This window comes from Camelus dromedarius, chromosome 27 (assembly GCF_036321535.1).
Source record: "Camelus dromedarius isolate mCamDro1 chromosome 27, mCamDro1.pat, whole genome shotgun sequence".
NCBI classification, from domain to species: Eukaryota; Metazoa; Chordata; class Mammalia; order Artiodactyla; family Camelidae; genus Camelus; species Camelus dromedarius.
Genome location: NC_087462.1, coordinates 2,561,823 through 2,584,901, shown reverse-complemented (window position 1 = coordinate 2,584,901; position 23,079 = coordinate 2,561,823). Strand labels below are relative to the sequence as shown.

The 23,079-nt window shown below is 55.5% G+C and overlaps 1 protein-coding gene across 1 annotated transcript in view; it reads right to left on the bottom strand.

Moving 5' to 3' along the window:
• Nucleotides 1-4,180: 4,180 nt before the first annotated feature.
• The window catches only part of ATCAY (ATCAY kinesin light chain interacting caytaxin), a 28,048-nt gene continuing 9,149 nt past the window's right edge, over nt 4,181-23,079 (bottom strand). The window contains exons 3-13 of the mRNA XM_031436955.2: nt 21,040-21,098; nt 17,816-18,037; nt 16,344-16,529; nt 15,845-15,947; nt 14,705-14,836; nt 13,943-14,029; nt 10,669-10,767; nt 9,926-9,961; nt 9,112-9,180; nt 8,618-8,650; nt 4,181-6,752 (exon numbers count right to left, since the gene is read on the bottom strand). Coding sequence (XP_031292815.1) covers nt 6,743-6,752; nt 8,618-8,650; nt 9,112-9,180; nt 9,926-9,961; nt 10,669-10,767; nt 13,943-14,029; nt 14,705-14,836; nt 15,845-15,947; nt 16,344-16,529; nt 17,816-18,037; nt 21,040-21,098 — 1,036 coding nt within the window. The 3' untranslated portion in view covers nt 4,181-6,742. The remainder of the gene's footprint in view (nt 6,753-8,617; nt 8,651-9,111; nt 9,181-9,925; nt 9,962-10,668; nt 10,768-13,942; nt 14,030-14,704; nt 14,837-15,844; nt 15,948-16,343; nt 16,530-17,815; nt 18,038-21,039; nt 21,099-23,079) is intronic.

The following is a 23,079-nucleotide window of genomic DNA, read 5'->3' as shown; positions in this document are numbered from 1 at the left end:
CTCCAGAACTGTCAGAGAATGAACTCACGTTGTTGAAGCCAAAAGAGTTCCTTTTCAGGTAGAAGAATGGTGGTGTTCTACGGTTTTGCAAATCTCTGTGTGGCTTAGTAGGAGGCAGCTGGATTCTTACGCCTGCTTGTCGTTTCCATAGGCTGTTCTGGTTGACGTATAGGAAGAAAACCCAGCCTCACAGAGAGAGAGGAGAGAGGATTTTAGTAGCCTTTTGAGATCATCACAGGCAGTCATCTTTGTCCCGCACCCAAACTGGCCAGGTGGAGATTTATGAAGGTGGGCTGTTCTATTTCGTTCTCTGTTCCATTAAAGTTCATTAGTCTATCTTTGTGCTTTGAATGGATCTTTTGCCTGTGTATGATTTTGAAGGCCCCCTGAAAGGGTCTCAGAGACCACCTTCACCTTCCCTGGACACACTTTAAGAACCTCTGGTTTAGAATTCTGGGTTTGAATCCTGAATCTGCCACTTGCTGGCCCAAGGAGCTCGGGCCCTGTCCTCGCCTCTCTGTGCCTCAGTGTTCTGTTCTTTATAATGGGCAACTGCTGGCCTCAACTGAAGGAGGGAGGCTCTCTTTGGCCTAGAGCTCCCACCTCCAGGAGGTTTTATGAAGGGAGGATGCCCTTTCCTACCCGTCATCAACCTGCCCCTCAGCAGCCAGAGCTGCTGCCACAGGGCCTTTGCACATGCCGCTCTTTCTTCCAGGAACTCCCTCCTCTCACCCATTCCTCCTTCCTCCCTTTGACTAAGCCATCCTGTGTCAGTTGGACAATCCCACCGCCAGAAAGCCTTTCTGGATCCCCAACCCTTCCCTCCACACGTGGGTTCCCTCCGGGGCAGGCAGAGCCAGATGGGTCTTGTTCTCTGATATGTCCCCAGTGCACACAACAAGGCCAGCCTATAAAAGGCAGAGGCTGCCTAAATGGTACTGAAAGGAATGAATAAATCAGAAAGGGGCGGGAGATCATTGAATCCAGGTGAAACACGAGGGGATTTCAGCAAGAATCCAGCTGAATCAGTGCAGCCAGAATCCCCCTTCCTCCTCATGCCCCCTCCCAGCGATCCTCCGTCCACCGATCGCACCTGCTCCTTGGTTCTGAGACTGCTTGCCTGCGCTGTGTCAGGAGTGGAGCCTGGCTCTGCCTGGAGGTCCCTCCCCACTGCCGTGGCTCCCGAGTACAGTCGGTTCTAGGGCTTGTGCTGTCCGGCACTGTTTTGCTTTAAACCTGCCCCTCAGTACGGTGGCCAGAGGGAGCTTCGGAAAAACCCAGACCAGGGTTGTCTTCCCTCTGGTCCAGCTCTCCTGTGCCTCCCCCATCCTCATGTGCATTTAAAAGCAGCCCACTGTCCTCACCCCTGGGGCCCTGCCCTGTCTGGCCCCCCATGACCTCCCTCCCCCCATTCCACCAGCCAAGACAGCTGCTCAGGACCAACCAGTAGTGGAGACAGAAAGTGACTGATCTTATTGACAACTGGTTAACTGACTCACCTAGTGGCCCCAGGCAGGACTGACCTGTTATGGAGGTCAGAAGAGGTCACTGGGGTTGGTGGTCCTCACTTCAGAGGCGGCCACCAGGGGCAGAGCGAGCAAGCATCTTGACAGGGGTCTTGCCCGACGGCCCCGCCGTCCTCTCCCCTCCAGCCCCGCTGGGCCTTGGTTCCCTTTCGGGGCAGCGTGGCTGGACCCATGGCCCTGGGCTTCATCAGGTGCCCGGCAGGCAGTGGGGAAAGCCGGCTCGGGCTGTGACCTCTGGCCCAGTTTCAATGGCAAGAATTTCCTGGGAGCCTCCTTGTGGGGCATGTGGCCCAGGCCACGGGTGACAGTGACATGCCCAGATAGAGGTCCCGGCAGGACACAGTTGGGAGGCTGCCTAGTCACCTTGGCACGTGGGCTCCCAATATAGACCAGCCTGTCCCCAAACAGCCCACTGGTACATTAAAAGTGACCATCCTGTCCCTTAGTGTGTGATTCCCTGTATATGGAATGTCCAGAACAGGCAAATCCGCAGAGGCAAAGCGTGGGTTCATGGTTGCCAGGGCTGGGGGAGAGGACAGGGAGTGACTGCTGATGGGGGCAGGGTTTCCACTTGGGGTGATGGAAAAGTTCCAGACCTAGATGGAGGTGATGAGTGCACTACACTGTCAGTGTGCGCAATGCCACCGATGTAAATCAACGGAAAGAGTGACCGGGCCCTAGTTTAGTCCCAGGTTCCGCCGGAATCCCCACCGCAGCCGATCTGGCCCCAGGCCCTGTCCGGCTACACTCCTCTGGCTGCCCTTCATCCTCCTGCTCCTGGCTCACCTGGCTCTGAGCGGCCTCCAGGCCTTGGCCGTTACCAGGCCCTCTGCCAGGGACACCTCTCCACCTGCCCGTGGGCCTGGCTCCCTGCTGCTTCTCAGTCTGGTCTCCAATCAGAGAGGACCCTTCCTGGCCTTTCCTCCTGGTCCCTGATGTCAAACTCTCCCACTGGGCTGGGAGCAACATGAGGGATGCTTGGTGGCAGGGACCCCCAGTGCTCAGCAAATAAATGAATGAATAAATAAGTGAGTGAGGTTTGCAAGGACCCCATTAGGATGATCAGAGACCTAGTGGGGTGGGGAAAAGGGGTAGGTCCGCCCCCCTGAGCGCAGCATCCCATAATCCCAGGACCAGCTCTGCCATCTTCCGTTCCCTCCTCGCCACCCCCATGCAAGCTCGCCCCCTCCACGTGAGGCCTCCTCCCAGCCCCCGCGAAGCCACCCGCTCTGTGAAGGATACCTTCCCTGACGTCACAGGGACAGGAGGGGCAGGGCAGGTGGGCTGCCACCTGCCGACTCCTGCTGTCAGCCTGATGGTGACTTTGTGTGGATGTCACATCCATCCTGGCATCCCTGCCACCAGCAAGGCCCATAATCCCAGGCATGGATAATGGAGGACTCCCCCTGTACCTGGCGTGGGAGGATCCACTCTGACCCTTTGGGGAGCACAGCCTCAATGTCCTGCTTGGCAGAGGGCTGTGGGTCCCCAGCCATGAGATGGGGCAGCCAGCAGGGACGAAGCACAAGGTTGGGCCTCAGACCCATCACTCACCTCAGACCCCAGGCGAGCCACGCAGTCACCTCTCTGCACCTCACGCTCCCCTCGGTAACACGGGGACCGTGCTAGGTTGGGCGTGGACCACTATCAGCATTACTGTCGTTATGATTATTGTGATACTGTGATTCACAATAAGAAACATGTCTTTGGTTTTAGTCCAAGTTCTCAGCACATGGCTCCTAAAACCCTTGTCATTGCCTAAGTGAGAACACAGAGCATCTTTTGTTACAATATTCGGTCTTTGTCCTGTTTCCTGAAACAGCTCCAGAAAAGATCAAAGAAGCATCCTTTGTTGTCCGCAGAAAGCCCTTTCAACTGCACCTCCGAGGTGGCGTTTGGGAAGGCCCTGCGACCACAGGGTGAGCGCTGGTGGCCAGGGGAACCCACCGACTGCCGGCCGTCCTAGGCCTCCAGGGAGAGGAGAGGGGCTGAGGTTGAGTTAATCCCCAGTGGCTGGGGCTTTAATCAGTCGTGCCTGCGTGATGGCGTCTCCATAAAAATTCCCAAATGATTTTTGAAGATCTTTCAGGTGGGTGGACGCAGGGAGGTGCTAGGGAGGTGCTGGGGAGGTGGTGCCCAGAGGGGCCGTGGAAGCTCTGCCTCCTGCCCACCACGCCTTGCCCTGGGCAACTCTTCCAGCTGCCTGTTGCTGACTGTTGCTGAGCTGTATCCTATGCTAATACCTGTGACTGACTGGTGTCTGAAGTGGGGACAGTCTGGTCAGGTCAACCCTAACCGGTGGTGTCAGGCTAAGTTAAATGCTGGGACACCCCCCTGGTGTCTGCTGGGAATTGGAGAATTGCTTAATAATAGTAATGAGTGTTATTAACTGTCAACTGAGTTTGGTTCTAGAGAGAGTGGTGGGGCAGGAAGGGAACTTGAGTCACACAGAGGCAGAGCTTTTGGAAGAATCCAACCAGGGCTCCCATTCTGCAGGTGGGAGACAGAAGCAAGAGGAGACAGGCCATGGCTCAAGGTCACCCAAGGTCGCTCAGCGTTGAGCCGTGCCCCTCCCGGCCTGTGAAATCTCCTGCCTCTGCACACGCCCAAGACCCGCGCCACATCCCTTTGGACTTGGACAAAAGTCACACACCTCCCCTCTCACTATAGTTTATTTCACATAAAAACCCCCCAAGGCTCATGGAAATGATGTCTTCACATCACAACAGTAATCATAACGAATCATTTTTGTTTTTAAAAACCGCAAAACGTGCCGTCGGAAGGATGGGCGTGTGAACTACGACTCTGAGGGAGGACTTAACAGCGCATCCCATGTGTCACAAGAGGAAAACCCAACGTCCCTTTACAAGGAGGGCTCGACGTCCGTTCCATTTTGGCCAGAACTGCCCCGGAGATACAAATCTCCCGCAAAGCCAATTTCGGAGGGTGTGGGCAGCAGCCCGCCAGGACACGGCGGCCCTGTCTGGCCGGAGCTGTGCCTGGAAACTTCACACACCTGTGGACAGGTGGCCAGCCTGGAGACAGCCTCCCCAGGGGTCTCTTTTCTGGAGGGGCTGCGGTGACAGAGCTGGGGGTCCTTGGTTCCGCCTACCCATTGTCTGTGGCTGCTGGTGGTCCGGAGGGACAGTGGGTGGGCCGCGGTGAGCCAGGGGGCCATGCTGGAGTTTCTTGTTTCTGCGGCCGGAACCTTCAGGCTGCAGGCTCCTTGAGGGCAGGAGGGTCTGTAGCTTCCACTCTCTGCCGTCTGCAGGCGCCCAGCAATTGTCGAGTTGGGTAGAGTGCGTCTGTTCCTGGCTCCTCTTGCACTTTCAGTGAGACACCGGCCTTCCAGAAGTTACTGCAGTCACTGGGGGTGGGAGTTTGGGGCCTTCGGGCCACACGTCCATCTTGGATGAGCAGAGCCGGCTGCCTGAACCTGGATGTGGGGCAGCCCAGCAAATGCCCAGGCACCGTTTGTAAGAGGAGGCTCTCTGGGCAGGGGCGGGGGACAAGCAGCCCCAGGATGGAGGGGCACTCCCCCCTCTGCAGAACATCCTGCAGAGGCCCCTCCACCTTAGGCTCCAGGTAACTCATCTGGGCCCAGGACACAGTCCCTGTCCTTTCTTTGACATTTGAGAGAAAAAGCAGAAACCCAAATTTTAAGAAACCCCACCAGATCCCCAAATGCCCCAGCCCCACGCGAGCAGTGCTGGGTTCCAGGAGACGCAGGCCCAAACCTGCTTAGAAACCCCGCATTTTTCAAGGCGGAGCCACCAGCCTTTGGGGTGGGACAGTCCCTTGACGTGCAGGAAGCCCAGCACACGCCCTCCCCAGCACTGACCCCACCAGCCACCCACCCCTGCCACTGGGACAACCCCAGATGCACCCCGCTGATGTCCTAGGTGGAGAAGCGTTTGACATCTCCGCTGAGGCCAAGAATCTCCTACTGGGAAATTGTCGGGGGTGGGGTTCAATCAAACCTGGGTGACACCCGCTAAGAAGCCAGCCACAGAGCCAGGAAGAGGGGCTGGACAATGCGCCTGCCCGACTTCCGCTCAGATTCATGGAAACAGAGACTCTTACGATTGGAGGGGATGGTAGAGGACCACTTTCTGCAAGCACCTTCCAGCCTTTTCTTAAATGCTTCAAGAGACTGGGAACTCACTACCTCTAGAGCCCACCTGACTGGTGTTTGGGCCACATTAGAAAAGTCTGGTTTTTGTCCTAAGGAAATCTGCCTCCTTTGAATGCAGGTGGCTGTAGCATCCAGGCCGCTGAGATTTATTTTCCCAAGTGACCTTTGTAACCATCAAATGTCCAGTGCCCTGTATCTTGCTTTTTCTTGGTCTGCGCTTCTGAGACAAGCTTATCTCAGAGCTGGCCTCTCAGTCTCTGCTCTTGGCGGCAGCCTGAGGGACGCATCCCAGCCCTGTGCTGGGGGTGGGGGATCGGGGAAGTGGGGAGGCTCATTTCCTCAGTAGGAGGTATTGATCAGGGTTGCCCTGTGGCGTGGCCTCTGCGTTCAAGGAGCTTGAGAATGTTCTAGATTGAGGGGAGTGCAGTTTCGCAACTGTGGGGCAAGGATGATTATCAGCAGCCCTCCCTGGTGCTGCGGGCCCTGCTGCTCCCTAAGAAGGTGGGAGTTAGAGGAGACAAGGGGGACTGGTCAAAGGAGAAGCCGTGAGGTTGAAGGCCAGGTGGTCCCCGGGGCGTGGCGCCGCCTGCGGTGGGAAACGCAGCTTCCGGGCCAGATGCCCAGGGCTGCAGGGGCCGTTCTGGGAGGAAAGGCACAAGAAGGAATCCAGACCCGGCCAGGGAGGCGGTTGGCACCTGTGGCTCCAACCTAGGCCGGGTGACGGGCAAGAGAAGGGTCTCGGCCAGGGTTTTGTGCAGCGGGAGGGGTCTCAGAGGCTGCCAAGGACGCATGGGCCACGCTCAACGCTTCTCGCTCTTCTGGGCTGTGAGCACATGAGTGTGGAAGGGTGGAGGGTTGAGAGCTGGGTCCTTTTCCAGAACGCATTGATACTGCATCACTTGGAAAAAACTGTTTTCAAGCAGCTAGAAAGGATGCTGGGTTTCGGAGTTGGAGGAGACGGGCATCTCCCGGAGACTGACTCAGGATGAGGCGGGGACAAGACCCAGGCTGGAGGGCATCTGACACAGGTTTCTTGGCATCTGGGATCTTCTTCCGTGTCCTCCTCTGTGCTCACATCACCTCAGGACATGCTGGAGAGGGACAAACACAGTCAAGTTATTATTATCGCTTTTAAAGAAAGTGGAAAATGTTCCATGTGCACGGAATCCCAAAGGATGATCTAATCTGGCTTTGCTGTGCCCTCGGCAGCAAGAGTGGCACCTGCCCTTCAAGGTCTGCCATCTGCCACCCACCTTCTAGGTGTGGTTCTGAAGGGGACCTAGCCAAAGAACAGGCCCCAGGGCAGGAGCCCTCGATCAGACTAAAGGGAGGCTTCAACTCACCTATCCACTCACCAACCCATCTTTGTATCCTTCCATCCACCTACCCATCCGTCCATCCATCCGTCTATCTAGCCAGCCAGCCAACCATCCATTCAGCCAGCCAACTGTCCGTCCACCCACTCATCCATCATTCATTCACTTATCCATCCGCATCTATCTATCCAATTATCCACCCATCTGCCTATCTACCTGTCCATCTACCTTCCATCCATCCATCCACCCATCTATTATACATTCATTTATCCACCTACCCACCCATCCACCTATTCATCCATCCATCCGCCCCCCTATCCACCCAACCATCTGTCTGTCCATCTGTCTATCCATCCGTTGCTCTGTACCATTCCTTTCCTTTTTTAATGTATTTAATCATTTTAAACATGCTTGTTGTGTCATCTCCACACAAGGATTCCTAGGAAGGGGTCTAGTTCTGCCTCTCGCTGTATCTGCTGGCTCGTTCTCACGGTGAGTGACTCCCTGTGTGTTGTGTCTGTGGGCGGGCGCTCTTCTCCAGGACGCATGGACTGACGGGGCCTTGTCGGAAATGCACGAGAGCTTGCCTCTACCCTGTGTCCTGGGACACTGCTTTTCTAAGACTGTTTCTGATGTTTATTTCTTGCCTTGGGGCTTCCTGGGCCACGTGGGTAGTGTTAAGGCATGTGGCCAGCCCATGTTACAGATTTGTAGGAGAGGGTGTGGTCAAGGATTAACCCTGCACATTCCAAAGGAAGATCTGGCCCTTGCCCAGCTCCTGGGAGGTCACGTCTAAGTCCTTGTCCTTCCTAATAAAAGCATCTTTGCTTGGGACCTTGGGTCCTGCCAGACAGTCTCTGCCAACAGTGTGATTTAGGGCAGGGGCCTTGGACCATGTGGGACCAGCTCAACCTCCGGAGGCGCTAGAGACTAAGGGTAGCCATGTGGGCGGTCAGCCGCGCATATGGCTGACCCCCCCATAAACATCCTGAAAGCCAGGGCTTGGGCAAGCACCCCGGGTCGGCTGCACTTGGTGTGCACTGCCACACCTGGCTGCCAGGAGAGTTAAGGGCGGTCCCACCAACTGCCCCGGGAGAGAACAACTGGGAGCTCACGCCTGTCTCTCCGGGCCCCGCCCCACGCACTTTTCCTGTTGCTGATTTTGGTCTCTCTCCACCCTTCCACTGTTCTCTATTACTGTGTGCAGAACAGCTTTGCTGAACCCTGTGAGTGTCCTCCTGGCAAACCACTGACCCCGAGGGGGGCTCCAGGACCCACAAGGAGGCTTCTCCTGGCATCCAGCACCAGGCGGGCACACTGAGACAGGCCACGGGCAGGCAGGCATCTCTTGGCTGCGTTAAATCCTGGGCTTAAGGGGCTCTGGCTCCGGGTGGACATCACAGTCAGGGCTGCCTTATGGCTTTGCTCTGGGGCCTCCTGTCAATGGCGCCCCCTGGAGTTGTGCAGGAACTGGCTGCCTGGCCCCAGAGGAGGCCCCGTTGTCATGGTAACCATGGTCTCCCTGCCTCCCCAGTGGAGCATCCTCCCCCCACCAACAGTAAGGCATGGGACACTCATCCTGGGCTCCACATAGAATGAAAAGAAAAAAAGGCAGCAAGACCACCTTGCTTCCCACCCACCTCGTTTCCTGATCTTCTGTGGCCAGAGCAGACCTGTGGGGAGTGAAGGAGTCTCAGCATTAGTCACCTATTTGTGGGTCCTTGGCCTTTGGCTGTGAGCCCCAGCAAGGCTTCGTCCTGATCTGGCACAAAGCAAACATCAGTGTGTGTCTGCTGTGTAACAGGTGAGCCAAAACAGGCAGTCATGAGGAGAGAGTTGCAGGATGTTTTTCAAAAGGAGGGAGAAGGGAATGAGAGCAACTTCTTAACGGGTAGATACAGCCTCCTTCTGGGCTGATGGACTGTTTCGGAACTAGAGAAGTGCTGGTCGCCCAGCACTGGATGCACTAAATGCACTTGAACATGGCTCGACGGAGTGGGCCTCGTGCTGGCTGACTCACACCTGTGTTCTTATTTCGGCATCATGATAACAGCAGATCACTTTTATGGGATGTCCTGGTGGGCTGGGCAGCCCCCGGTGGGCTCAGCTGTCCCCCGGTCACCTGCCTATTTACCTGTCCTCCAGCGCCGCCTCGGCCTTCTCTTCAGACTTGGGCAGGACGTATTCAGGCTGCGGCCTCACGCTGGGGACAGAGAGGGGTGACCAGGGTGACCAGGGTGACCAGCCCGCCGAGTGGGCAGAGGGGCTCTTGGCTCCCTGGGCCCACCGTGGCCTGACAGTAATCTGGAGAGGGTTTGGCTGCCCCTGGGAAGCACCGGGGCCCCGAGGATGGAGAGAGTGATGGCCAGGGGTTCATGAAGACGGAGGCAGCTGGGAGGAAGAGGGCTGGGCCATTCCTTGGGGGCGTTTATCTCCGCAGAGGCCTCTATGCGCTGCCGCCCCTGCCTGTGATTCCAGACGGCGGGCGCCCTGCTGGCCCTGTCCTCTCTCTGCTCCGTCCACAGCAGGCTCGGAAGGGTGAGCAGTATAACTCAGAGACTGAGCCAGCAAGGCAGCAAACGGGCAGCTCTGGGTCTGCCGCGGGCGAGGGGCAGGGAGCTGTGTTCCCCACGTAAGGGGAGAACTTACGATCGTGAAGACTAGTAGGACTCTCTGCGGAGCCCGCTAGTTTTGCCACATGGGTTACCTTGTTCCTAATTTCCCACAGTAACCCTCCGGGTGGCTGTGAACTTTTCACTTGCCTAACGCCACCCGTGACTGGGTGGGGAGCCTGGGTTCGAGCCTGGGTCTGACCTCAAGCCCTGGAGAGCCACATGCACGCCTGACTTCGGTTCCCGCTCAGCCAAAGCCACTGGTTTCCTCCCAGATGTGGGCCCCGCTCAGCGCCAGCTCCGACCCAGCCCCAGCCCAGGCCGCTCTGCACAAACCTTTCTTTCCTGGCCTTGAGTCTTTCCTCTTCGTACCTGGAAGAGAGACAGAGGAGAGAGCACGTCACATGCAGCCTGGGAATCCCCTTCCCCCAGGACCAGGAGCGCGATCTCATTGTCAGATCTGAATACATGCCAGGCTTTAGAGCAGAAAGTGCAGTTGGAGCCGACAGTCTGCTGTTTTTTTGTGTGTTTCCTGCAGCTGCTTTGCAACTTCCCCCTACCCCAGGGCAGGGACTGTGTTTTGTTGGCATGTTCCAGCATCTGGTAGAGATGCAACTTAGCGGACGTTGTCTGCCTCAGCACTGAGCGGAGCCATTATAAAGCTTCCCCCTTGTTGACGTGGTTGGTCTACAGGCCCCTCCATCAGGGCCACGTTTTTCTGTAAAGGGCCAGAGAGTCAATATTTTCGGTTTTGCAGGCTGGCCTCTGCAGCAATCCCTTGATTCTGTTGTAGCTCGTAAGCAGCAATGGATGGTTTGTAAATGGCTGGGTGTAGCTGTGTGCCAGTAAAACTATTTATAAAGATAAGCCGGGGGCTGTGGCTCGCTGGCCCCTGCCCGGCACTAGATGGCCCGCCCACCGTGATCTGTAATTTCACACGTGCTTGGTTCACTGCATTTCCCTCTGTTCTGCTCTCCCACTCAGGTCAGTTGGGCTGAGCAGGGGCAGCTGGGAGGCGAGCAGCCTGGGGGTGACGGGGGCGGAGGCGGGGGGCTCTCAGGCAGCACGGGGTCACTCACTGTAGCACGCAGTCCGGGATCTGCACGTGCTCCATGGGGATGAGCTGCTCCAGGTCTTCCAAGCTGTGCACATACTGGATCTTGTTGATGAATTTGACACTGGCGGGAGGAGGAGGGAGACAGCTGAAAGCCAGAGCTCGCAGCGGTTCCTCAGGGCCAGAAGGGGCGACGGCAGACAGAGACGCACGCAACCCTGTTCCGGGATGCCCCTAGCACCTCGGCCCAAGCCTCCCTCCTGGCCCCCACCAGCCTCTGCCCTCTGCCCCTAGTGGAGGGCACAGAGCAGAACCCAGGCCCAAGCAGAACTCGCAAGAAGGGGAGGGTGCGGAGCCGCGCATCCCACACCAGTCCCTGCAGAGCTGAGGAGCTGGTTTAAAGGAAGCAGAGAGGGAAGAGATGCTAGTGGGCTCCAGGCTGTCCCTCCATCCTCCTGAGGAGTTGCTCCTCCGGGTTAACCTTCTCAAGAAAGCGTTCCTGGCAGACTCGTCGCGACCGGGACGGCGCCGTAATCCTCCGGGCACAGGCAAGCAGTGGGACTGCTGAGTCACTCTCCGCTCTTTCGGGATGAACGTCTCCTTCCCGCCCAGACCCCGTCTCTGCCCATCTGCTGCCACGAGGGGCCTCGTCATCATCACCAACATGTTGCTTTGAACTCATGATTATTATCACTTTTTTAATCAACTTAGTGGGGTGAGTATAGCTCAGTGATGGAGCACATCCATAGCAGGCACGAGGTCCTGGGTTCAATCCCCAGTGCCTCCATTAAAGAAAAAAACCTAATGATCTCTCCATCCCTCCCCCAAAAAAACAATGAAGTGGAAGTGTTTTTTTTTTTAAAGAAGTAGAATAGTAACACCTGTCAAAGTAATTTTGAAAATAAAATAATTATTTAAAAAATCACCTTTAACCCAATTTTGGTAAAATGTGAAATAAACTTTTTTCAGGTCAAATCAAATTTTTCTCATGATGGGAACTAGAAGGCCAAGAGAATACAGTGAGTGCCCTAAGCAATAGAACAATCAAGTGACAACGACAAAAACAGTAAGACAGAGGCATGTGGCTACAAAACTGTGGCAGGAAGTTTCACGTCTATTTCCAGAGACTAGAGAAAAATGCGGCTCAAGCTCTCTGGCATCCGGTGCGAGGGGAGGCCCAGGGGGAGTGACGCAGTCCACAGCATCCATAAGGGAAATAAACAGGCTACTCAGCAGAGGCCGCTGGCGACCGATCGGGGAATGACAGGCGGTTCCCGAGGAGAGTCACAGAGCGGCCGTGTGCGCCTGAATGAATAACTCCAACTGCTTTCGTGCAGCTGAAATTAAATTTTTTTTAATTAAATATAATTATTCTTGGAGCATGAGTTCTCCCTCCAGTAGGTGCGGCAGAAAGGTAAGGGGCCCACGGAGGGGAGTGAGTCTCAGACCGACAGGCAGCAGTCCTGCCCGCCCTCTACCCGAATACGTCGGGCCTGGGGCTCTGAGGGCGGGCCTCCTGCTTTGCCGGACAGGTCTTGTTTCAGGGCGCAGAGGCACGCCTGTGGCCTGGGCACTGGGCTACACACACAGGTGAAGTCACACCACCAGATGCCACGGCAAGGCCGCGCCCGCTGTCAGAGACGGACGCCCAGCCTCTGCGCGGTGGCGCTGCCTGCCTGTGAACCGGGCTCTTTCTTGGGAGGGAGAACTCCAGCCCAGGGCAAGGCACGTTCCCAAGGTTCAGAGCTCGTGGAACAAACAGTTCTCTCTGAGTTACAATCTCGGGGCCTCAGGGCTAGGGCTCAGAGTCTACCTTCATTCTTCATCTTTTGAACGAGGAAGATTTCCTTCCCTCCTCTCCTCTCTCCTATTTCTCTGAGAGCTCAGGATGAGACCCTCAAAATTCACCGTGGGAAAAGCAATCCAAAGTGAGAGAATGGTCCGCGTGCAAGGCAAGTTTCGATTCCTGAATTAAGGGATGTCAGGATGGAATGCAATGCTGTTAGGCTAAAGTGTGTTTGGCCCCGTGGGGTCGGCATTAGCACAAATGTCCCATAATTAGTGCATGAAAGGCCTGATTTCACTAATGCACTAATATTTCAGGGCTCTTAGGAATCACGGAGCACAGAGCATGTGAAGCCTTCTTGCGAGTTGTTCGCGCTGTGATGGTACAGCCTCTCTCAAGGCAAAGTCTGGCCCGGTCTCTTAAACTCATCACACTCTTCACTGGGAATGTGGAAATGAAGGGTCTTGACTTAATTCAATGTATTGAATTGTATGCCATTAAAGGCACGTGCAGGTCTATGTGACGGACGAGGGCGTTTGTCATGGCTGCTTTTGTCTTCCTTGCTCCTTTTCTCCGGCGCTTGCTGGCCAAACACATTCCGGAGGAAGAACCTGCCCCTGAGACTCGGGACGGCCACCTGTAAGCCCTAGGGCTGTCCTGCCTGGTAAGCATCTCCAGGTCCCTGGGGCCTTGAGCCCAGCCCATAGTCTGTGCTAAAGACATGCTTCGTGGCGGGGTCTTGGGCCATCGTATCAGTTACTGAGGACCTAAGGGCGGCCATGTGGGCACTCCGTCCCCGTGTGGCTCAGCCCCGGACAGCAGTGGGAGCCCTGGACACCACGGTCAGCCTCCCTGTGGGCAGTGCTTCCTACAGGTCACCCGTCGTTGCAGGGAGAATTACGGTGCTGGCACAACTCCTCTGGGGCAGGGCAATTCGCAGCCACTCCCGGCGTCTCCTGGGCTCACATACACACCTTTTCCCTTTGCCAGTGTTACCCTTCACCCTTTGGCTGTAATAAACCGTGACTGTGAGCACAACAGCTTTCCTGGGCCCTGTGAGTCCTCTTCGAACATCACTAAGCCTGAGGCCGGTCTTGGGCACCCTCAAAGTACATGTGGCGGTTCACCGCGTTATTTGTCCGGGCAAGTGGCCCCTAACGCCCCTCCTCACAGAATCTGGAGTGGATGGAGCCGGCTCCCTTCTGAGGGAGTGCCTAGTGGACTAGCGCCCTTGCTGCATGTCTCTGCGTGACTCCGTTTCCTCCTCCACGGAATGGGTGCGGCCGTGTCGACCTCGTAGGGCTGTGGTCGTCAGTGTCAGAAGGCACCCAGCCTCAGTATAGGAGAGATGGGTGTTACTGGTTTTCCTGCGAGGTTGGTCGCCTAGCCGCTTAATAACAATGCACATGCTTTTCAAGTGTTTAAAGCAACAATATTGATTCATCATAGAGGAGCTGGAAAATCCACATTAAAAAAAAAGACATGTTAAAACCCAGGCGGGGCACAGTCTCACCTGATGAAAGGGCGGGAGATGGCCAGCACAGTGCGTATGAACCAGGACGGGTGGACGATGATTAAGGACTTCAGGTTTTTCCGCAATCTGCATGGGGTGGGGGCAGAGGGAGAGAGATGGGCTCCTCGCGAAAGCCCCGGGGAGGGAGGAGCTGCCCGATGTCTCCTCCTCTGTGCGCGGTAGCTGTGGTGATTATCTCCGTTCACAGGGAAGAGGTGCCGCCTTGGTAAAGCTAAGCCCCTTTGCAGAGTCCGCAGGTGGCGGAGCTGATGTCTGGTTCCGGCTGTCTCTTAATTTAGAGTCTGAGCATTTGACTACTTGGCCACACTGCCTCCCATTCCTGAAAGAGATCCTGGGCCCCCTGGTTCTGAGCCATGTTGAATTGCATCCCCTTATTTGGGAACAGGGTCACTGCAGGAGTAATTAGTTAAGGTGAGCTCATCCCCGGGGATGCAGGGCAGGGCCAGTCCCTAATTCACTATGACTGGTGTCCTTATGACAAGGGGACATTTGCACACAGGCATGCACCAGGGAGAAGGCCACATGAAAATGAAAGCTGAGATCGAGTGATGTGTCTACAAACCAAGGGATAGCAGAGATTGCCAGCACCACCAGAAGCTGGCAGAGAGCGTGGGACAGATTCTCCTCAAGGGCCCAGAAGGACCCAACCCTACAGCCACCTTGACCTCGGACTTCTAGCCTCCAGAACTGGGCCCCGTGCACCCGGAGGTGGTCCTCCAGCCGCGCCCACCCCCTGCTCACCTCCTATCAATCATTTGGTAACACTTCTTCAGCCAGCCGATGCCCGGCATCCTCCGCCGGGGGGTGGCACCATTCAGGTACACGATCATGTAATCCTCCGCCACGAGGAGCTCCAAACTGCTGATCACGTACCTGGTGATGGGGCACAGAGGACAGGGGACCTGGCGAGAGGGGCTCAGGGTCAGGAAGCCCCGGTGCCTGGACTGAACCCCTGCGGTACCTGCCCTTTCTGCTTCTGCCTGCCCCAGCTGCGCCAGCCACACCTGTTCAGGTGTTGTTGGCCTTGCTGGCACACTCAGGGTGGGGGTGGGTGGCCCCAAGTCTGTGCCAGTGGGTGTAATGATTGTAGCAGTTAACTATTTTATTGAGCGCTTATTGGGTGCCAAGAGATTTATACGCGTGACATCATCTAATGTCTCCACTAATCTCCATTCGTCCTGGGAGGCGGCTTCAGCGGCCCCAGATATACCTGGGGGGCAGGCACCCACAGTGGGCGGTCCACTGGGCCAGATGTTAGGGGCCTGGGGTCTGTGCCAGCCCCACCTCTCCTTCAGACTCTACTTCCCCATCTGTAAACTGGGGAGACTGGGCTCCCTGGAATCTCGGGTAACTTTCTGAGCTGACCATCCCTGGGTACCTCCTCATCTTCTGGCCCACCTGGCACCCAAGCCCTGCTTGGTGAAGGAAATCTTCATACTTACGGTAAGAGTGATAATGACTTACTGAGCTCTGACTGTCACCAGCCAGGTGCATTATAAGTGTTCTCTGTCTCCATCATAATGAAACTGACCTGTGTGTCCTTGGGCAAGAGACTTAACCTCTCTGTGCCTCAGGCTCTGAAGCCACAGAATGGGAGGCAACAGGGTCATGTGGGGGGTGGAATGTGTTATCACTTACTAAGCCCTTAGCTTCACGGCTGCCACATAGTAAACACCCCATAAATGTCAGTGATGCTGACAGTAGCGCTGACAAAGACCAGTGGGCGAGCAGGGGCCTCAGATCGAGGGCTGTTGGCGGCCCAGACCTCCCTGGTGCCAGGCCGAGCCCCCCGCCCAACATGGTTCTTGCAGCCTGGTCTGGCCCACCGGCTGGGACTTCCAGATCGGTTGGCAGCTGGGACAGAGCGGGTGGGCCACTTACAGGAAGAGGTTCTCCATGATGTAGTGGTAGTCAGGGGAGCTGCTGTCCGGGAGGAAGCAGGCAGCGAAGACGATGATGGCGTTGAGGCCTTCGCCGTAGTACCCTGGGAGAGGCGGCCAGTGAGCGCCCCCAGGAAGAGACAGGCAGAGCCCTCTCCCAGCTGTGAGCAGCCCTGTGCTCTTCCCCATGCGCCCGCCTCGTTGCTGGTCAGCCCGTTCCCACCCGCTACCCACACTCAGAGGGTACAGCTCTGAGTCTGGCTGGAGAAGCCAGAAAACCCTTGACCTGTCTCAGCCTTTGGTGGGGGGCACCAGCCACCCTCATGGGCACCTCCTGTGTGTGCCCGGCACGTCTATGCCTTGCCCCCATGTGAGTTTCACCCCCCATACACCCCCGGGCACGTGGCTCAGAAGAAGAGACAGAGGTCCAGAGAGGACTACTGATGGGCCTCCAGTGGCCCCGCTGGAGCTGGGAGGGGACCAGAGGGGTGTGGTCTCACCTCCGTGGGTCACCACCCTCATGTAGGGCCGGATCATGTGCAGATCAATTCTGTGTTCCTGTTCCCCGATGATCACTGTCCGCCACAGACGCCCATTGGTGGCACTGCCGTCCTCAGCTGAACCATCCCCAAATAGATCTGCGCTATCCCCAGGCATATTCTTGGCGGCGGCCACGGGGGTGTCATCTGGAAGCAGGCCAGGGGGAAGGTAAGCCGAAGGGTGCCTGAATCCAGACATCTTGTCCTAGCCTCCCTCTCTGCGGAGCCCACTCCTCTAGCCCCAGGCCTCGGGCAAAATCACTCATCCTGCGCTTTGCTGACAGACAGTGTTAGGTTGGGGCTACTGGGCAAAATGGAGGGTCTGGGAGTTGAAAAGTCACACCCAAATAATAATTTGCTTTTTTCCCAAAGAACACCATGGAACACAGGAAAGCCCCCAGTCAGGTGGTCGTCTGGGTAGAGCTGTTTCTTGCCTCATTCTTTGCCCCTCTGGGCTTCTCCGAGTTCTTAACCACTCTTGAAACATCTGCTTCTTTCCTGCCTGTCATCCTGCAGTCTTCCTGCCTCAGAAAATGGTCCTGTCATATTCCCAGCGACTAGGGCCCCAAACCCAGGCATCCCCTCTGACCCCTTCCCCTTCATTCTCCACATCCACCCAGCAAGTGCGGCAGCTCAGCTTCTGTCCCCACGGCCACCACCACCGCTGCCTTTCTGACCTGTGTTCTTGCCTCGGGATGTCAGCTCAAATAACACCCACCCAGCAAGGCCTGTCCAGGCAACCCTGCAAAAGAGCCTCCCCACCCGGTTCCCCTGGCTTGGGGTGCTCAGCCCGGGCACTTCTGACGTTTGGGGCTGGTTATTCTCTCTGAGGGGCCGTGCTGGGCACTGCAGGATGTGGAGCAGCATCCCTGGCCCCACCCACCTGATGCCAGGAGCCCCCGAGTCGTGACAACCACAGATGTCCCCAGACACCACCCAGTGTCCCTCGGAGGAGCAGAAGCACCCAGGCGAGCCCCCCTGCCCTCTCCACCACCTCATTTCCCTACAGCACCGACTACCAGGCGCAACCACCTCGTGCACGTGTGCTTTGTTACCCAGGGCCTGGCTTTCCGACTGCTGCTCAGGCAGGCGGGCACCGTCTATTTCTGACACATCCCTGCCCTCTCTGCCCACCGCATGGCACTCGGGACCTGCCCCACAAACACTTGTGGAACTGGGAGGAGGCACTTCCTTCTGGTCTTGGTCACCTTTGAGAATCAGGTGAAGGCCATGCCCCCCAGAAAAGCCACAAGTCCACTAAAACATGTGCACGGAGTCCCAGGGGCTGTTCCTGGAGACCCAGGTTAGACGCCCTGCCCCACCTGAGCCTGTGGGGATGGACAGGGTGGGGTCTGGCAAGCTGGTCCCGGAAGCCCAGAGGAGCACTAGAGGCTGATCTGGGGCCCGGCAGGCGTGGAGCCACCTGACCTCACCTTCCCACTCCAGCTCGTTGCCGTTCCCCAGGAACTCCAGCGAGTCGGTCTCATCGGGGGTCTCGATGTCGTCCACGTTGATATCCAGGTCATCGGGGGTGTCCAAGAAGTCGTCGGACAGGAGCGAGCCCTCGCTCTGGTCCAGGGAAATGTTGATCTCGGGGGCGACCAACGTCTTCCGCTTCCGATGAGCCCCATTGAAGTTCAGCGTGTTGGGAGGGGCTGTGGGGCAACAGGAAAACAGAAAAAAACAAACCAAACTAGTCAGTTTTTCTTTCTTTTCCCCTCTCTCCTGTTCCTGACCCTGTGGGGCTCCTCTCCACCCCATCGTAGGGAGCGGTGGGAAGTCAGAGGCCGTCCTTTCCTGACAGTAGTTACTGCAGCCGTCTGGCTCGGAGGTCCAGGGCGGGTGCCTGGACGTTGGGCAGACCCGAGTTCAAAGCCTGACCTCGCTCCTCACTAGCTCTGTGACCCTGCAGTGCCGCCTTGCTCTGAGCATGACTCACCTTTACCGTCTGCAAAATGGAACTCTTAAGAGGTGAGTCAGGTTAAGGTGGAACCAAGGTCAAATGATACGGGGATTAGACCCTAGGCAGCCTGGGCTCCAGACCTACCAATACCTGTGAGTGTTGTACCCGCTGGGTAAGGCTGGCAGACAATGTCCACGCTCTGCTTTTTACCTCTCTGTCTTTTTTTTTTTTTTTTGGCATGGGGGGGGTAATCAGATTTATTTATTTATTTATTTTTAATGGAGGTACTGGGGATTGAACCCAGGACCTCCTGCACGCTAGGCACGCGCTGTACCACTGAGCTATACCCTCTGCCCTCGAGTCTTTAATAACCAACATTTGCTGATTGCGTAGCAGGGGCCAGGCTCTCTGAGAAGCTCTCCCCAGCGTTCTCCTGGTCCAGCTCTGCTACTGTCCCCTTTAACAGAAGAGCAAATGGAGGCACAGAGGCCCAGGGTCCTCCCACAGCACTCTGGAGCGGTCAGGGTGGATATTCCCCATGGTTTGGACTGCTTCCTCCTAGAGACTCTTAGCCTGGACTCTGGGCCCCTTGTGGGCTGCCCCCAAGGGGCTAAAGCCGTCTGATACCAGCTGAGCAGACTAGCCCCTCCAGTTTCTGGGTTTCTGGGCTTATGTGAGAGAAAAGCCATCACCTCCCCCAAAGCCAGATCTAGGGGAAGACACTGATCTTCCAGAGACCTTGGGAATTCACCCCAGTTTCGTGACCTGGCCAGTGAGGACAAAATACATAAACCCGTAGGAGAGTCCCACCCCTTTTGTATCAGACGATGACATTCATTGATCTGTAATTACGTGGACTGGCTTGTCACAATTCTTTCACTTTGAATTTCTCAGTCCCTAAGCAGTAGGTCAGAGGTGATTGCTTCAGGGACCCTGGGATGTAAAGGCATGCTTTGGCAGAAAATGATAAAAACCCAACAGTCACATTTACCAAGTGCCTGCTATGTGCTGGGCACTGACAGGATATCTAGATCTCACCATGACCTTGTGTGGTGGGCAGTGTTACCCCTCTACAGACGGGGACACTGAGGCAGTGATTTGCCCAGAGATCTGAACCCAGGCCTCTCAGCTCACCCGCCTTTTAGACAGGAGGTGGGTTGGGAGCAGTGAATCAGGTGTGCTTGATTTAAAATATTCCCACTCTTCCTGCTGGGGTCAAGCTGCAGGTCCCAGCATGGTGACAGTAAGACTGAAGGGGCAGGGAAGGGAGGCGGCAGTAATGCCACCACGTGGATCTGGAGGACAGAGCATTGAGACAAACATTGTTCTCCAGCCTTAAAACCTAATAGAAGCTGCCCTAAAAAATGCCTAGTGGGATTTGCCCTGCCACGATTCAGGCTTGCCAGGACCCATTACTCCTTCCTCCTTCCAATTTCTCCCATTTGGAATGATAATCTCTATTCTTCGCCCATCCCACCATCGTATTTTGGAAACAGATAACTTGCCTGATTTCAGGGGTTCACAGCAGGAGAGGAATTTTGCCCCAGGATGAATCACACCTGAGTATTTTCCCTCCATCTTGAGCCCTTTGACTGATTAAACGCAGCCCACCCACACAATGGAAGGCAATTTGCTTTACTCAAAGTCCGCTCACTTAAATGTAAATTTCATCTGAAAAACACCCTCCACAGAAACACCTAGAATAATGCTTGACCACATATCTAGGTACCGTGGCCCAGTCAAGTGCATACATACAATTAACGGTCACATCTCCCCATTGCAATTTCCTTAACTAAATCCCAGCTGTAAAATCCCTTTTGTCATGGGAGTGAACACTCATAGGTTCTAGGATTTAGAATCTGGATATCTCTGGGGCCAGCCACACACAGGAAGTGGGGATACTGTTGCTACATACCCCTTGTTTTACGGAAGTAGAAATGGAGGCCCAGAGGGGTGAAGGGACTCAACCAAGGTCACCCTGTGGGGATGTGACAACACTGAACAGAGTCCATGTGCCCAGGCCAGAAGAAGGGCTGGTACTGTAGGGTGACCCTCATCCTGATGGGCCCCAGCAAGCTGGGACAAGTTGGTCCCCCCACCTGGCCCACGAGCACAGTGTGGAGCAGGGGTAGGTAGAGCTGGCTCTCACTGCTGTGTGACCTCAGGGATGTAGCTGTCCCTCTCTGGGTGGTCTTTCCCCTGGAGGGTGAACACTGTGATGGGCTACACGGAGGAGATGCAGGCAGAGAAGGGGCCCTCAGCAGGATTCTGTAAGGAGATGCAGTTGAGGAGAACACAAGTTCGAGGCAGCTCCTCTGGCTGTCCCAGACCCTTGTCCTCAAAGTCTGGGGCTTTGGATCCTCAGAGCCATGAGCCCTCCTGAGTGCTTGGGGCAGCAGAATCCCCCACCTCCAGGGCTAGCTTTGTGCCTGGCATCCCCTGGGCACCTTACACAAATCATCTCATTGAATCCTTGCATGCCCCTTCTGTGGGATGCTCACTATCTGCACATAGTAGATGAGAAATCGGAGGCACAGAGAGGCTGAGCAACCCGCTCAAGGACACACAGCAACATGGTGTACCAACTTCATGATGGTGCCAACACACGTCTCTGGCTTTCCCTGCAGACCTTGGAGCAGAACAACCCCCTTCCCTGACATTCCACCAAGGAGGCATGGCCTCTGACATTTCTACAGTTACAGTCCCGGGCAGAGCCCAGACTGTGTGCCCATTTCCGCACGCATGGAAACTTACAGGCTGTGTCTTCTGTGGGGCTTCCAAGCAAGTCCGTGCCCGTCTCTTCCGGGAGTGGCCTGCAGACCCAGCCAGGGGCGGACAGCAGCCACCAGGCATCACAAGTCCAGCCACAGGAGTGTGCAGTTCAGACAAAGTGATAGCAACAAAATCTGTTTAGTTTTGGGAAATGTTGGGACAAAATACATCTGTTTATGAGCCCAGAAAGTTATAAACCACCAGCGCTGGAGGGCCCCAATCAGCTCATCTAATAAATATTCAGCCCTTTTCCCCCCTTTTTCTGATTGGGGAAAGCTGAGGCCCAGAGAGAAGGAGGGTCTCGTCCAGTGTCACACATTTTCACACACTTTGGAATATAAAGAGCATTCTTCATGGTCTGACCCTGCAGAGTTAAATCTCCGACGAATTGTTGCTATTAAATGGAGCCCGAAGTTGTCCAACAGACACGGCCGTCAACTGAAGGAACACTCCATGGCCAACGCTGGCATGGTCTGAGCAACAAAATAAATCGTGAAGTATTGATTGGATTGTGAGCCAAAGTAAGAAATAAAATGTCCACGAGTTCATATGGATATAAATAAATAATTGAGTAAATAAATACAGGGGAGAAGAGACACATTTTTCCAGCACAAAAGAATTTCAAATAACGTGTGTAGACACTCTGTCCTGAAGGGGATGGAGAGTAACTCCCTTCTCTGCCAGCGTGAGCTGGGCACGGTGACTTCCTTCCAAAGGGGACAGCGTGGGAAGGGGGGAGGCGGGGCTTTCCAATGGAGACACCTGACCAACACGACCTCAGCCAGGGGACCAAGGTCAATGTCAGCAGTGACAAGGCATGTTGACGGCAGGCACCCCGATACGATGGATAAGACGGCCCTTCACATGTGGTCCTCCTCCCAGAGCCCAGTCCAGCCATGAGAAAAGCACCAGACAAATTCCCACCGAGGGAAATGCTACGGAAGCCCTGACCTCAGTCCTGCTCAGAGCCGTCAAGGGCATCAGGAACAAGGAACGTCTGAGAACCTGTCACAGCCCAGAGGGGCCTGAGGAGACGTGACGCCTGGATGTCACATGGGTGGGGGGAGGGTAGAGCTCAGTGGTGGAGTGTGTGCTTAGCGTGCACAAGGTCCTAGGTTCAGTCCCCAGTACCTCCATTTAAAAAAAAATGTAAGTAAATAAATAAAAACTGTAATTAACTTCCCTCCCCCGCCAAATAAATGTTACATGGGATCTTGGATGAGATCTTGGAAAAGAAAAAGGATATTAGGAGGAAAGGACTGTGGAAATCTGAATACACTGTGGACTTCAGTTAACAACAGTGTATCAGTATCAGTTTATTAACTGTAACAAACATATCAGCCTAATGTAAGCTGTTAACCACAGGAGAAACTGGATGCGGGGCGTATGTGGAACTTCCTGTAATATTCTTGCAACTTTTCCTGTACATCTGAAACTTCTAAAAAGTCACCTTAAAGACAAAAGAAAGGCGGCCAACTCTGTATCTGTGCCCCTTTAATGCTTGGTGGAACACGAATTTGCAAAATAAGACCTGTTTCTCTGGCAATGCTCGGACTGATTTTTGGACCACAGCTCACACTGCCTGATTTTGACCCAGGTTCTCCCGTTCCTTTGCTCCCCAGGGAAATACCCAGTTCCAGGCAGAGGGTTTTGCAGACTGCACGGGGCGTTAGAGGCTCTGGCCGCAGGGCGTGCTGACTCAGGGAAGCACTGCAGCGCTAATTCATCTCTGTAACTGCAGTGCCAGCTCAGCTGAAAAGAGGGATGGGGAAGGACGGTAGAATGCTTTTTCCTTCCTTTTTACAGAACCATTTATTCCCGCGCCTCTGTTCCTCGCAGGGCACGAGCTGGCACCCTCTGCCGGGGGCAATCTATCCATGCCTTTCCTCCCTCCTCCTGCCCCACCCACCTCTCACCCATCCACCTTGTTTTGAATGCTCTTTGAGTAACCACTGCCTGCCAGGTGCTTTGGCGGGTCTTGGAGGTAAAGGATGAAATGGATGTTGCCCTGCTCTGTGGAGG